Here is a 15,988-nt window from a genome sequence, read left to right as displayed (position 1 = left end):
GAATGGGCGCTGCCATTTTGTACGTACTCTGTACGTACTAGGGTTGGGGGCATCTGAAAGAGACGCCCCCAGGCAACCCTAGTACGTACAGAGTACGTATGAAATGGCCCGTTTATAAAGGGCCTTTGCCACCGTGATGGTGGCTTTTCAGAGGACCTTATCACACGAGGGGTTTTGCAGCTCAGATCCAGAGTCACTGTGGGTCCAGCCATGCGTATTCACGCTATAACATAATGTATTATCAGACATGATTGCTTTTTACAGGGGGTCATTCCGAGGGGGATCCACAATCAATTTGGAGTGACGGCTCATTTTTGTGAATTCAGTAACAAGTGAATTCACAAAAAAATTTTCCAAGCTCACTTCGATTTCACTTCAATTTCACTTCAAATTAGTATGGTGTGGAAGATCACCCCAATCTCGCCCCCATTGAACCCCTGTGACCTGTCCCATCATCCCCTGCCAGCTCCTTCACCCCGATCTCGCCCCCTCTGCCACCCTGCCACCTGTCCCACCATCTCCTGCCTGCTTCTTCACCCCAATCTTGCCCCAGTGACCCCCTGCCACCTGTCCCATCATCCCCTGCCTCCTCTTTCACCCAGATCTCACCCCAGTGACCCCCTGCCACCTTTCCCATCATCCCCTGCCTCCTCCTTCATCTCGATCTCACCCCGTCTGCAACCCTGCCACCTGTCCCATCATCCCCTGCCTGCTCCTTCACCCCAATCTTGCCCCCAATGACCCCCTGCGACCTGTCCCATCATCTCCTGCCTTCTCCTTCACCCCAAATTTGCCCCCAGTGACCACCTGCAACCTGTCCCATCATCCCCTGCCTGCTCATTCACCCTGATCTCCCCCCAGTGACCCTCTGCGACCTGACCATCATCCCCTTCCTGCTCATTCACCCCCATCTCACCCTCAGTGACACCCTGCAACCTGTCCCATTATCCCCTGCCTCCCCCTTCACCCCAATCTCACCCCCAGTAACCCCTTGCCACCTGTCCCATCATCCCCTGCCTGCTCCTTCTCCTCGATCTCGCCCCTAGTGACTCCCTGCCACCTGTCCCATCATCCCCTGCCTCCTCCTTCACCCCAATCTCACTCCCTCTGCCACCTGTCCCATCATCCCCTGCCTCCTCCTTCACCCCGATGAAGGATGACAGCTAAGGAGGTGGCAGGGAAGGATGACATCACCCAGAGCCCCACTGAGCATGTGCAAGGGTGCCAATTCGAATAGTTGAATCCTTCTGGTGTGGTAATACAATGTGTACTTGCTCCGCTTTGCCCAAGTAGAGACCACAATTTTGTTCCTCAGGTATGATAATACATCACATAAATTGCCTTGGATCCGAAGTGATTCTGCTACATCCTCACTTTGAATTGGAGCTCCTGTTTCACCTGTGATAAGGCCCAGAGTGTCTATGGCATGGTGCATGTAAATGTCATGCTGGAGAAACTCCATGATGCCACCTGCTGTGTGGTCAGTGGGCCAGCATGACAGCACCATGGGGGTGGTGTTTTTGCTGGTCTGTTTTGGCCCTAAGTAGGTGGTGTAGAATACTGGCCAGATTACTTTCACAGAATGCAGCGATGAAGCAACTGGATTTTCTCTTTTCCCATTCAGTCAAGTTTGACTCTGAACAATGATTGGACGCCTTTGGAAGGATTTAATTGTTTTAAATTGATTGTACCTGTAAAGTGTCATGTAAATTTATGGTGCTATACAAACAAATGATGATGATGATGATGACAATGACAACAACAAGAACAACAGCATGTACACAGAAAATGCTTAATTGCCATGCTATTTCTTTTCCTCCAGAGACATGCTGGCCTTGGGGAGATCGCAGCCTTGGACCAAGGCTTTAGAAAGTGTGACAGGAGAGACCTCAATGAATGCAACAGCGCTGCTTCGCTACTTTCAGCCCTTGTATCAGTGGCTAATAAAGAACAACACTGGCAGACCTATTGGTTGGGACACAGCCTGGAGTCCATGTAAGTTGGCAGTGGGAACTAAACTGGGGCTAAGGCTTATTTTTGGGGCTGGCTTTGTGCCTGAGGTCTGTACTTTTAAGCTTCTAGGTTGTTGTTGTTTTAAACTAACTGGTAAATGTATAAAATAGTTTTATAATTTTAAAATATGTGTCAATTATATTTCATTACATATTGTTGACAACTGGGTTTTTGACGTGAGGTATCCCCCAACCAAAAATAATTGTAACTTAATTTAATTAAACTTTCACTGCCCTTCCACTCTCCCTTCTGCCTGCTGCATTCAGTTTAATGCAGATACCCCCTCCAATTTTCCTTCCCCAGAGTGGGCATGTCAAAATTTTTGAGTTCCTTTTGTCTGTGTCCTCCAGCAAGTATCCAATCATATGGTGCCCCAGATCAGATCTCTCTAGGAATCTCTAGGTAGTCCAGCACAACTCTACAGTCAACATCTGCCAGAAACTGGCCATAGAATCACACTGGAGGCCAGACAAATACCTAGAGAAGTGTTTTCTATAGGAATCTCTCAGTTGTCCAGTAGGACTTTATGGTCAATTTTTGGCAGAATCTTGCTTGATGACCTAGGAATTTTAAAAGATAATATGTTAATCAAATCTACAAATAATCAAGTCCGCAAAAATCCAAGCCACAAAGGTGGAGGGCGAACTATACTTGCTTTTATTTATTTTTTTGCTTTCTTCTTCTTTCCCCATTGTAATGTGCTGCAAATTTTTGCTTACAGATTATACCACCAATTTTCAGCAGGACAATTTTTAGATATGTTTTTTTCCCTCATCAAGAAAGACAGATCAGACCCCCACCCCAAGTTGGTAGGGGCTTGGAGAGTTCCAAATAAAGTCGCTCAGCCACATCAAGCCTCTACCCCAATATACTTTTAAATACATTTTGTTTGCATTTTATAATATGGGTCATAAATGCAATTGGCTCTTGCTTTGATTATCTTTTTCCACTGAAGTTATTGTTTGATTCAGTGGACTGAAATGGCCTCACTGGCTGGGGAGAATGGGACCTGTAGTCTAGTGCATCACAAAAGAAAGTCTGAAGGAGATAAGTGAGAAATGCAATCATTAACTAGCAATTTATATAGGGATCAACAATATTTTCTACGTAATGGTTTATTACAGTGGTTCTCAAATGGTGGGGTGGGACCCCCCAGGGGTGGGTGCGAGAGTTGCTCAAGGAGAGTGAGAGACTTGGAGCACCTGATCCCTCTGTCTCCTCTTCCAAAAGTTTTTTATGTGTAAAATCTGCACATGTGTTGAGTTAAACATATGTTTAAATACTGTTCTAATTTGAATGATGTTATTTCCTTGTAATATGTTAAAATATTAATGTACATGAATATGTGAATGCAAATACACACACTAAATAAGCAAAATATTTTTATTCATAGACTATATGATGTCGGTGCGGGGGGGGGGGGGGAGGCATGGCATCCACATGTAGATATATATGGGAAACCAAAGGAAAATAATTGAGTACCACTGGTTTATGATTCTGACATGTTGGGAAAGATGGACAATAGAGTTTCTGCTTTGAATGTCATGTTAGAACAAACCACAGTTGGAATGTCCACAGCTTGTTTAGCTGCTCCTACTTAGAGGAAAAGTTGAGTGAAAGCCATAGAACAACAGAGTAAGATGGAATTCTTTTGAAGTCTAATCTTATTGTGATTTGCAAATGTGACTTGAGTAATTTCAAGTAATCTGAAATACCTATACATTGCTGAACACTATATTTTATCCTATGCTTGGCACTATTTTTAATGGGTGAAGCATACACAAAACATACATTAGGCATCCTTCACCTGAACAAAATGAACTATAAACCACCAGGAAAAAACTAATGTGTTCAAAGACACAAGCTATCAGAGTAAAGAAAATGTTTGTTCAACTACAGTATGAATTCAAAATGAATTGGAATTTTATATGAAGACTTGTATTTCTTTCCTTTCCTAGATATCGACAATGCAGTCAAAGTGAGGATCAGCTTGAAGACAGCACTGGGAGACAATGCTGTGAGTAAAACGGCATAAGGCTGCCATTACTGTCTTTGCTAAATGAAAATATACAGCTAACTGCACTATTTTATTTTATTTATATCTCACCTCTCTCCCAAAATGGAATTCAAGAAGGTTTACAATAATTTTAAAAGGATGCATTAATTACAAAAGTTAAATTAAACATTAATTACAAAAGATAAAAAATAATTAAATAATACCAATATTATAATATAACAGTTTTAATATAAGTGTGTTTGATAATATGAGAATAATTAAATTTAAGAATCCTTAACAATTCACTTGATTGGAAATTCTATGTGACTGTAGTATTCTTTTTTAAACAACATTGTAATTATTTTATGAGCTTGTGGGTAGAAACCTTTGAGGGTGGCATGTTGCATCAATGTTTAAACAGTTTAAGTCCCCTTAATTTCAATGAGAGAGTGAAGTATTTGCTTAGATCACTCACATTAAAATCAATGGGAGTTAAAATGCACAAGTTTAGTAAGATCTTCTTCTGTAAACACCTGTGTCTAATTTTTCAGATTTTAAAGTACAGTCACAACATATAGAGTTGCCCCTGCATTTTTGCTGGGGATCTATTCCAGACCCCCCCCCCAGGTGAAAATGGAGGCTCATGCATATTCAAGCCTCATAGGCTTGAATGGGACATGCCCCCATATGTGTGGCCCATATGCGGATATTCAAGGGCGTGGATCTGAGATCCGCAAGTTAGGAGGGGTGACTGTAGATAGAAAACAAATTCATTGGTTTCACATTTCACAGAAATACTCCTGGGATTATCAGTTGAATGACTCTTCTTTCAGAAATCCACACATTTGTGAAAGAAAAATGTGTGGAAATAAAAATTAGTGTATCAAGCTGTGTGCATTCCAAACATGTGCTCCACAAAGTCTGCAAACATTTCAAAAATACACACATTTGTTTATGTACAGTATATAAAATATGTACTTTAGAAAAAATGCATACATTTTCAGGAAAAAAACAGTTCTCTTGTTGGTCATAGAGCATTCCTAGACGTCCTACATCGAGTGTATTTACCTGACCCTAAAATCGAGGGACAGTCTAGGGATTCTGTTGGTGTATCGGCCACCCCGTGCGCTAATGGACTCCCTTAACGAGCTGACACAGCTGGTCGCTGAACTGATGCTGGAGACGCCCAGGCTACTTGTCCTGGGCGACTTCAACATCTCCCTCACGGCCAGCTATGTTCCACCCGGTGCAGCTCGTGAATTCATGGATACCATGGCGGCCATGGGCCTGTCCCAGCTGATCTTGGGTCCTACGCATTGTGCGGGTAATACTCTCGATCTGGTCTTCTGTTCGGATGCGGAAAATCCGTGGGTGGAAATAACAAATATTTCTCCCCTGCCATGGACGGATCACTTCCTGGTAGAGGCAAAAATCAAGGTCGCTACCCAGATCCCTCCCGGGGGTGGCGGACCTATTAGGATGGTCCACCCTCGAAGGCTGATGGAACCTAAAAGGTTCCAGGAAGCACTAGAGGGATACATGGTTGGAAGTGACGGCGACTCTGTTGACGCCCTGACTGGTATTTGGAATACCGGTCTCTCGAGGGCTATACACAGCATCGCTCCCAAGCGCCCTCTCAGACCCGCTTCCAAACGTAAGCCCTGGTATACGGAAGATCTCCGGGCAAGGAAGCGGGAGCTGCGACGGCTAGAGTACCGTTGGCGGAAACACCTTCGCTTAGACGACAAGACTCCCCTAGACCAACTGTTAAGAGGACTACGGAGAGGCGATACGAGCAGCTAAGAACTCGTTCTATGGTGCTCGTATCGCGTCCGCGGAGTCGCGTCCAGCAGAGTTGTTCAGGGTAGTCAGGGAGCTAACTCAGCTCCCTCCTGCCCTGAACCAGATCCTTGAACCTTCTAAGGCCTGCTGCGACCAATTTAATAACTTCTTCGCGGATAAAATCTCTCGGATAAGCGAAGGTCTTAACGCCGACATTCAAGCAGAACCTAGGGTAGAGGCATCCAGAGCCTCCGTGGACTTTGTTAAACTGGATCGGTTTGAGTTGGTAAGTATCGATGATGTGGACAAGATCCTCGGAAGTGTTCGGAAGACAACCTGCTCTCTCGATCCCTGTCCCTCGTGGCTAGCGGCCCAGGGGGGACCGGCTGTGACTTTACTGTTACGCCGGATTATTAATACATCTTTGAGGGAAGGGCAATTTCCATCTGTTCTTAAATTGGCCATTGTAAAACCTTTATTAAAAAAGCCCTCCCTTGACCCCCTGGTACATAATAATTATCGGCCAGTTTCACTGCTGCCATTCTTGGGGAAGGTGATCGAGAGGGCGGTTGCAATCCAGCTTCAGGCGGTCTTGGATGAAACGGATTATCTGGACCCATTTCAAACTGGCTTTCGGGCGGGTTACGGGGTTGAGACGGCCATGGTCGCCTTGGTCGATGATCTCCGTCTGGGCATCGACAGGGGAAGCGTGTCCCTGTTGGTGCTTTTGGACATCTCAGCGGCTTTCGATACCATAGACCATGGTATCCTTCTGGGGCGCCTGGCAGAGGTGGGAATCGGGGGCACTGCGCTTCAGTGGTTCCGGTCCTACCTCTCTGGGAGGTCCCAGATGGTGCAGCTGGGAGACGTGTGCTCCGATGAGAGGGCCCTTAAAACTGGGGTCCCTCAAGGAGCCATTCTGTCTCCCATGCTATTTAACATTTACATGAAACCGCTGGGAGAGATCATCCGGAGACATGGGGCGCGGGGTTATCAGTACGCTGATGACACCCAAATAGTCTTCTCTATGTCTCCGACTGATGCAGTGACTGAGGATGGTGTCTCTCCTCTCGTGGCCTGTCTGGAGTCAGTAATGGGCTGGATGAGGGAAAACCGACTCAAGCTGAATCCAGAGAAAACGGAGGTACTCGTGATAGGTTCCCCTGGCCCAGGAATGGCGGTGGTTCCACCTGTCCTGAACGGGGTCACGCTCCCTGCGAAGGACTCCGTGCGCAGTCTGGGGGTGCTTCTTGACTCGTCCCTTCACCTGACTGCTCAGGTGAATGCGGCGGTCAAGAGCACCTGTTATCAGCTTCGGCTTATTCGCCAGCTGCGCCCATACCTGGCCCAGAGGGACCTTGAAACAGTGGTACATGCTCTGGTAACCTCGAGACTGGATTTCTGCAACGCACTCTACATGGGGCAACCCTTATACCAAACCCGGAAGCTACAAATGGTACAAAATATGGCAGCCAGGCTGGTCACTGGTACCTCCAGGGCCAGCCACATTACACCGGTGTTAAAAGATCTGCATTGGCTGCCGATTCGCTTCCGGGCACAATATAAGGTGTTGGTGATGACCTATAAAGCCCTAAATGGCTTGGGCCCAGGATACCTGAAGGACCACCTCTCCCCATACATTCCGTCCCGCACCCTCAGAACATCTGGGCAGCAATTACTTAGGGTTCCCGGGGCTAGGCTTGTCTCCACTACTAGGAAGACATTCTCCATCGCCGCCCCGGCCCTCTGGAATACGCTGCCCATAGAGCTCCGCTCGGCCACCTCCCTGGCCCAATTTAAAAGGGATCTAAAGACCTTCCTTTTTTGTATTGCATTCCCCGACTAAAGTCCAATGGGCCTCCTTCCTCTTCACTGGCAAGGGATTGGCTAATTCGGGGCTTTTCTGTTTTTTATTGAATTTGGGATGTTTGCATTGTATGTATTGATGTTTTTTATTATTGTTTTTAACTTGTTGTTAACCGCCCTGATCTGTTGGAAGGGCGGTATATAAATAAAAATTTTATTATTTATTATTATTTATTATTATTATTATTATTCCTATTCTTGTTTTAAATTTTTCTTTGAATTCTCTTGTGAAAGATTCATCTTGTTCTTCCTTTTTTTTTGCTGTTGTCTTCTAGTTCTCCTTGTCCCTGCACACAAATTGAACAGTTGTGTTTAAGGTTCTGACTGTATTTCTGTCACCCTTTCCTTTTGCTTCTCATCTGTCCTTAACTACTTGGATAGTTTAATCTGTCATTCACTGAGGTTTTTCTTTCTTTTTGGCTGCAGATAGTGTCTTTTTGCACTTTTCCCCTCACAATGTCTTTGGCTTCAGTCTGTTCTTGTGGCTTTTGGTCAATTAGGCTTAATAGTACACAACTATGTTTTTTCATTGTCTTTAAATTCTTCTCCAGGTTGTATTTAGGCATAATGGTTGGTTTGGTGTTTTTCTTTAACTCTTGCTATTAGTAGTTGATGAACAAATTGGCCACGAACCACAAAATTCTATCAATTGGTTTCTTGCTTCGTTACTTGTTCCTATGCCAAATTTTCCTACAAGCTTTGATTCTGCTCCTTTCCTTATTTTTGCATTCCAGTCACCTATGATTAGCAAGAAGTCTTGTTTTGGTGTGTTCCTTCTGGACTCCACCATAGAATCTTTTAATTTCTTCCTCTTCTGCCACTGCAGCTGGACCATGAGCTTGGATGATATTGATGGCTTTTCCCCAAAGTCTTACCAACAAGATTCAGTCAGACATTAAATTATATCCTTTGACTGCTTTTGCTTTTTCCTCACTAGAAGTACCACCCCATTTCTTCTTAGATTTTCATTTCCTGAGTAAAACACTGTTTACATCTGACTCAAAACGACCCATTCCTGTCCATCTTAGTTCACTTCCCCCAAGTATTGCAATATTTATATGTTCCATTTGTTGCTTTACTATGCGTAATTTCCCGATTCATGCTTCTCATATTCCATCTCCCTATGTGTTGTACAGCTTTGGACTTTCCTTTTGCCTGTCAGCACATCAGCATCTGAACATCCTTTTGGCTTGAGTCTAGTGCTACTCTGAATTGTCCCCTGCTCTGTCACTGATCACTGATTACATCCCCTGGCACTGGCATTTGTTTTGTGCTGGATTGTTTCATCAAAGGGCTTCCATGGTAATAAATCTCCAAAAAGGGGTTTACCATGCTTCCGTTTGTGCAGTATTAATAAGCTTTAGCTATGGCACTACTACCAATGTCTTTGGGAAATCCTCTGCCAGTGTCACACACACACACACACACACACACCCAACTACTGCTACTACCCAGTAGAGGCTTGGCACTGTAGTCTGCCCTCTCAGAAAAAGCCTTGATACTTGTTTTGTGTGCCTTCAGTTGTTCAAGAGTATCTTCACACTGAGCAGAAAGGAAGCTGTGCTATCTCTTGGTCAGGGACTGGATAGGTGTAGATTAGGTAAACTGAGGGCCTGTACAGACAGGCCAAAATAAAGCTGCTCCAGGTCACTTTGGAGGTATGCTGTTTAAAGGATGCATGTGTCCTAAGAGGCCAGAAGCTGTGCCAAAGCTGTGGTCCAATCCTTAGAAATGTAGCATGACTTTGGCATGGCTTCCGGCGTCTTAGGACACATGCATCATTTAAACAGCATACCTCCAAAGTGACCCAAAGCAGCTTTATTTTGGCCTGTCTGTATGGACCCTGACAGAACCAGGTTGCTTCTTACATTGCTAACTGTATCATTTTGCTTTTGGGACCAGGATTTCTATACTTGATTAAGCCTGAATTTATAGGCTGGAGATGTACACTGAAGCAATTAGCAGAGTCATCATATTTCCTCTGAGTCTGACACAGGCTAAATTAGTTTAGAATTGCTGTGGCAAACCTCACTGGCTGAGCTTCATATCCCATAATTTATCATTTATATGTTTCCCAGTATAATAATTGAAATCAGTCATGTGTACAGTTTACTTGATAAAATTCAGTTGTTTTTACAGAGAGGGTCTGCATATACTTTTGTTTGAAGAATGATTCTAGGTGAACAGGTCCAAATAAACAAAACTATTAAGTGTGACTGTTAATTTAAATTTACAGTACAAATGGGATGACAATGAAATGTATTTATTCAAGTGCACAATCGCTTATGCCATGAGAACATACTTTTTAAAGATTAAAGATGAAGCAGTAGAATTTCGGTAAGTGGTTTTCCTTTATCTTTGTTCATGATATTACCACTATTGCTGCAGCAAGCATGAGGAATTGTTCTTGGACTCAAAACCCACCAATAGCCCAACAAGCATGCCCAGTGGTCAGAGATGATGAGAGCTGTAGTCCAGAATCATCATAGTTTCTTCACGCCAGTGATACAGCATCTGAGAGAGTTAAAGCTATTTTTCTAAACCTGTAGATAGGGAAAAAACTCTTATCTTTTATTATGGACTTTTTATCATGAACTGGTATGCACATGATTGCAGTAGGAAGGGCTGTTTATGGTTTTGTCCCTGCAGTGACCTAGTCCATTGCCATTTCCAGGGGAATACAGCCCCTGGGCTGAAAATGGTTCTCTACTTCAATCATAGAAAACACTGAGCTAGGCTTCTTCCTCTGAGCATATGAGACTCTAGGTCCTGAAAGCCATCTTAAAGGTAAATGCCCCCAATAACAATCAGAACACACTGAGTTTTTAAAACTTGGGTTGTAGGTTGCCCTGAAGTAAAAAAAATCAGTGCACTGGGCACTCAGAATCCCACTGCATATGTTTATTTTATAAAACATAATTCTATATGCAGTACAAGTATAAATTCAGTGACTTGGGTCTCTGAAAGAATGCATTCTGGATACTTCTCAGTAAATGAAATATGTAGGCCTGAGGTGATAGCTAACTGTCTTTATTCTGAAGTTTTCTCCACATATGAAAACAAAATTTAGTTGCACATATTTCACTGACAACTTCAGAGATCTCTAATGCTTTATTTGGAAATTATATAAATCCAGATAGATTTAAGACTAATGCATGACTTTTAGTAAATACATTTTTTCTCCAACAGATCAACAGATGTACATGTAGGTTATGTGACATCAAGAATCTCTTTCTACTTTACTGTCAGCATGCCTAATAACGTCTCTGATTTGGTTCCGAAAGCTGAAGTGGAAGAAGCAATCAGGTGAATTTATGACTTCGAACAAATAGTGTGTGTGTGAGAGAGAGAGAGAGAGAGAGAGAAAACAGATCTATTGGTATTATTCTATACAATCACGGCCTATTGTTATTATTCAACAACATAATTAAGGTGTAGATGAATTCTCTTAGAGATCAGATGTAATTTGTCTCACAGTGGAGACAAATTGTGGTTTACAAACAAGCATTTAGTTGTGATTTAAAGTCCTGGTTTGTCTTCCTCTCACAAATCATGGTTTGTGGGTACACAAAGCTTTGCAAGTAATGTGAAACTATGACTTTGCTGAACAAACCATAGTTTCACATTATGAATTATCATAACTCATAAGTCATTAGCTCAGAAGGAACAGTAAACAGATAACAGTAATATTAAATACATGAAAAATCAGCACATGGAATTTGTGTCTGCTTCTTATGACATATGCAAAATGTTACACCAGTGTTGAGGATAAGCATTTTGTGATGAGTATAAGAAGCTAACATAGGAACTGCCCATTTTGCTTAACCCTATAAAATACAATGGGCTCTTGGTATCCACTGGGGTTTGGTTCCAGGATGCTCCCCCCCCCCATGGGTACCAAAACCAATGCTCAAGTCCCATTAAATACAATAGATAATGAAGTGGTGACCCTTATATAAAGTAGCAAAATCAAGGCTTGCTTTTTGGAATTTATATATTTTTAAAAATACTTTCAAGCTATGGATGCTCAAATCTGTGGATAAAAAAAAACAGTGGATACTGAGGGCTAACTGTAAATAGAAATTAGCCCATGTATGAAACGTGTATCTATTTTCTAGTTAAGTCTTCCTAAAGACATCAGTATGTGGCCCTACTTAGAAGCCCCACTGAGTTCAATGGTACTTGCTTTCAGGTAAATATTCATAGGCTGCAATACTATACAGTATCTATTCACCTGAAAGTAAGCCCTACTGAATTCAGAAATGTCTAGAGGTATACAGTACAAGCCTAGAAATGAAAATTCATCAGAAAGTTAGATGAAGTCAAAGTATCTCTCTTTGGGAAGCAACAGGTTAAAATCAATAAATTCTTTCAAGTATAGCACCAATTTCAGGAAGAAAAGAATGGATAACAGGACTTTAGAAACTAGTGTAAGTTTTGACCTTGAATGTTTGAATTTATTTCTAATGATAGAGTGGAGAAAACATTGACCTGAAACAGAGAGGCCAAATAAAGAGGTGGGAGACAGCACCATGGTGGTCATGCCTGGACCGCAGCAACCACATGTGCCCGGTTCCAATCCGGGCCTCCACTGTAGTCATGAACTGGACCACTTTGCCCAGTGCTTTGCAAATGATGTGGCCTCAGCATGGCTTCAGGATGCGTTTGGGCATGCATCATGTAAATGGCATGCCCCTGACGTGGCCTGAAGTCGCATCATTTTACCTATGTGTTTTGGACCAAAGATAAATTATAGAGAAATATTCTCCATCTTTTAATGTTATGAGCTTTCTCATATTAGAGCTGCATTATCATCGTAGTTCCAGTCGTTTCTGGCTTATGACAACCCTAACACATACCTATCTTGGGGGTTTCTTGACAAGATTTGTTCAGAGAGGGGTTGCCTTTGCCTTCCTCCAAGGCTGAGAGAGAGTGATTTGCCCAAGGTCACCCAGTGGGTTTCCATGGCCAAGTGGGCATTTGGACCCTGGCCACCAGAGTCCTAGTCTAACTCTCAGATCACTACACCATGCTGGATCTCTTATTAGAGTAGAATCTCTACATGTAATCCAATTTAAACATTTTGGTTGAAATGCAGGGAATATTCCTGAGGAACCTGATCTCCCTCTTTGTTTACAGTATATCTCGAGGACGCATCAATGAAGCTTTCAGACTGGATGATCAAACTTTGGAATTTATTGGAATCACTCCCACACTGTCACCAACTAGTGAATCCTCAGTCTGGCTAATAGTGTTTGCAGTTGTTGCTGGTCTTGTAGTGATTGCATTCATCACCTTGATCATCCTGGGAGTGAGAGACCGAAAAAAGTAAGTGAAAATTTGTGGACAGTGCTGCTCCTTCAAACTAACTTTTAGACTCATTTTGTGTTCAGAGGAAATTAAAAATAGTCCAAGCAACATTGTTTTGATCTAATTCAATCATACAACAGAGTTCCTCTCTATAGACTCATTTTGTGTTCTATTATTATTATTATTATTATTATTATTAACCTTTATTTATAAAGTGCTGTAAATTTACACAGCGCTGTACATACAGTCTTTAAAACTGGGCGGTTCCCTGCCCTGAGGCTTACAATCTAAACAGACACGACACAAAGGGAGTGGTGGTGGGTTCACACACTACCATTCAGTATGCATGACAGTCTTATTTATGTCAGGGTTGCATTTCTGGACTCACAATTTAAATTGAAACTGATATAAACTGGAAAGGGCAGTTCCATAGAGTAACACTTTCAGAGAATGGGGAATGTGTTCCAATAGTGTTGGGTTAGTGATTTTACTCAAGCTGCCATCAACGTTAATAAGGTTTAAAGCATGAAATACCAGAGCTTACTTTTTCTAGATTAGAGAATCCTCTCTTCTAGACAATGCAATTCCAGTTGCTCACACATACACACACCAAGGAAGCAGAGGAAATTCCTTCCAGCAACACTAAATTCTAAGGTCCTAGTTCCTTCATTCCTCACATCCTCCCTCCCCCCAGGAAAAGCCTCTTTTTTTAAGGCAAGCTTTATCTTCTCTCTCATTCCCTGCACCTGGTAGGAAAAGATAACCCTTCTTGCCAAAAGCAGCAAGATTTCAGTTTCTTCCTCATGCTGGCAAAGGAAACCTCTTCTTTCCAACAAGATCAAGAGTGCAGTTGCTTTTTCCCTCTGTACATGTGACTGAGACATTGATTCATTCAATTTCTGGAGGAACATGGTAAATTTGAAATGTTGTAAATGGAGAATCACCTGTACTAAGAATTGCTGAAGTTAGTAAGCCTTGTATCAAAAGCACAGCTCTTACTAAGTACACTCATCCCTCCACATTTGTGGCTTTGACTTTTGCAGATTTGATTATCCACGGATTTTATTATTTTCTCTTTAGGAATCTCTAGGTCCTCCAGAGCAACTCTATGGTCAACTGTAACCAAAGGTCATACTGAAGGACCTAGAGATTCCTAGAGAGAACACTCCACTAGGCATTTGTAGCTCCTCCAGTGCACTTATATGGTCTGGCAGATGTTGACCGCAGAGTTGCACTGGAGGACCTAGAGATTCCTAGAGAGGTGTTCTCTCAGGTAAAAACAATGTTTTTTTATTTGTGATTTTCCCACATTCTTGGGGTCCTGTGTCTCTAACGCCAGTGAATGTGGAGGGACAAGTGTACATCCTCACTAGAAGAGCAGTATTGTTTCTTTGTTATGTATGGGTATATTCATGTCTTGAAACCAATTTATGATTGCTATATGCAGAAAAAGAAAAGCAGCAGAGAATGACTTAGTCCGAACTGGTGGCGTCAACCCTTATGAGAACCAAGGAGAAAACAATTCAACATTCCTTCAAGAAGAAAACATTTCAACACCGTTCTAAAAGAAAACGAACAACCCAAAACAGCAGCCAGTTCATGCCTTTTATTACTGACTATGTATCAGAACATCATCATTTATTACGGCACACAGCCAATGACTATGTATCAGTGCCAACAATATGAATAGGAAGTGTTCATGGAATGCAGGTTATGTTAAACATTAACTGGACTGCCAGAGCACTGCTGTATTCATGTACCTCTATGCCTACCACTAATGTTTGATAATGCCAATCATCTGTTTTGAGAGAAGTAGGCCTGAACCAAAGAGCCATAGTATCCTATATCCAGTGGGTGCTGGATTGAGTCTTCTCTGAAAAGTTAATAAATACAATGAAAGCATAGTAGCCATCATATATTCAGCAATGCTGATGTATCTCCTGGTCCAACATCAAGAACCACATATTGCCTAGGATGCTAAATGTAGTAAGGTGGCCTTAGCAACTATGCATGCAGCATTCCTGGCCCAACATGCACACACAGGAGTCTGTATAGTTTTAGGGTCAAACCAGCTGCAATAACAGAGATCACTGATGAGGTGTTAAATCACTAATTTTTGTCCCACCCCCCCAAAATGGATCAGAATTGTGGCACAGGGCAAATTCTTCCACTTAAGCCTTTTCTCTGATGATGCTAATGTCTCCATCCCTGTATCGTTTGCTCATGAGGAAAAATGCATGTGTGCCACTCATAAAAATGCAGTTAGTGGGAAATTTATTGACATATCTCCAACAACCAATCATTTGTTCTGGAACATTTATTTTATTTGCTTATTATCAGTTCTTATTTGAAGAGTCTTCACTGAATGTTATCCACATAAAAAGCTGACATTTAAAAGAAAAAAACAACACACATTTTCTTTTCTCCTTTATGTATATGATAATTTTATATAAGAGACTCAACTTGTTAGTAAACTTGAAATGCCGCTGTTCTTAAAAATACTAAAGGGACCGTGTATGGAACTTGGAGCACTTGTTATGGCTCTTTTCAAATCCCTGAACTGAAACTGTTTCTTCTTTTGTTTCAACCTTCTTTGCTCCAAAGATAGAGCGAAATTCAGTTTTAGTCCCAGTTAGAGTAGGTCCACTAAAATCCATGAGACTTACATTAGTATTGACCAGATGAAAATAACATAGCTCTTCAGATGTGTTAGATGGCAATTTCCAGAAGCCTTAGCCAGCATAATCAATGGTAAAAATACTAGGGGCTTGTCTACATTATTTATAAACCCTGGGCACCTCATTCTGACCTTAGAATGACTCAGATATGTGGCAGTGGTGGCATCGTCTCACAGGGACTGTGGGAAGAGAGCTGCCCATCATTCATCCCAAACCTACAAAAACAGGTAAGGGTGGGATTCCGGGGTGGATAATGTGGGGCCAGAATACTCAGGGGGCAGATTGGAGTATTTTGGCAAATGCAACCTTGGGAGTTGCCACATTACCTTTGTTCTTTGTATTC

General features: G+C 42.3%; 1 protein-coding gene across 1 annotated transcript in view; it reads left to right on the top strand.

Annotated features, from left to right (window-relative positions):
* ACE2 (angiotensin converting enzyme 2) overlaps positions 1-15,397 on the top strand; it is a 58,323-nt gene extending 42,926 nt beyond the window's left edge. Inside the window, exons 14-19 of the mRNA XM_089511658.1 lie at positions 1,823-1,995; positions 3,972-4,030; positions 9,894-9,994; positions 10,847-10,963; positions 12,797-12,985; positions 14,415-15,397. Of these exons, the coding sequence (XP_089367784.1) occupies positions 1,823-1,995; positions 3,972-4,030; positions 9,894-9,994; positions 10,847-10,963; positions 12,797-12,985; positions 14,415-14,532 (757 nt within the window). The 3' untranslated portion in view covers positions 14,533-15,397. The remainder of the gene's footprint in view (positions 1-1,822; positions 1,996-3,971; positions 4,031-9,893; positions 9,995-10,846; positions 10,964-12,796; positions 12,986-14,414) is intronic.
* Positions 15,398-15,988: the final 591 nt, after the last annotated feature.

Source organism: Sceloporus occidentalis, unplaced genomic scaffold (assembly GCF_023333645.1).
Source record: "Sceloporus occidentalis isolate IW3139 unplaced genomic scaffold, rSceOcc1.0.p SCAF_2, whole genome shotgun sequence".
In the NCBI taxonomy this organism is placed as follows: domain Eukaryota; kingdom Metazoa; phylum Chordata; class Lepidosauria; order Squamata; family Phrynosomatidae; genus Sceloporus; species Sceloporus occidentalis.
This window is presented reverse-complemented; position numbering and strand designations above follow the sequence as displayed.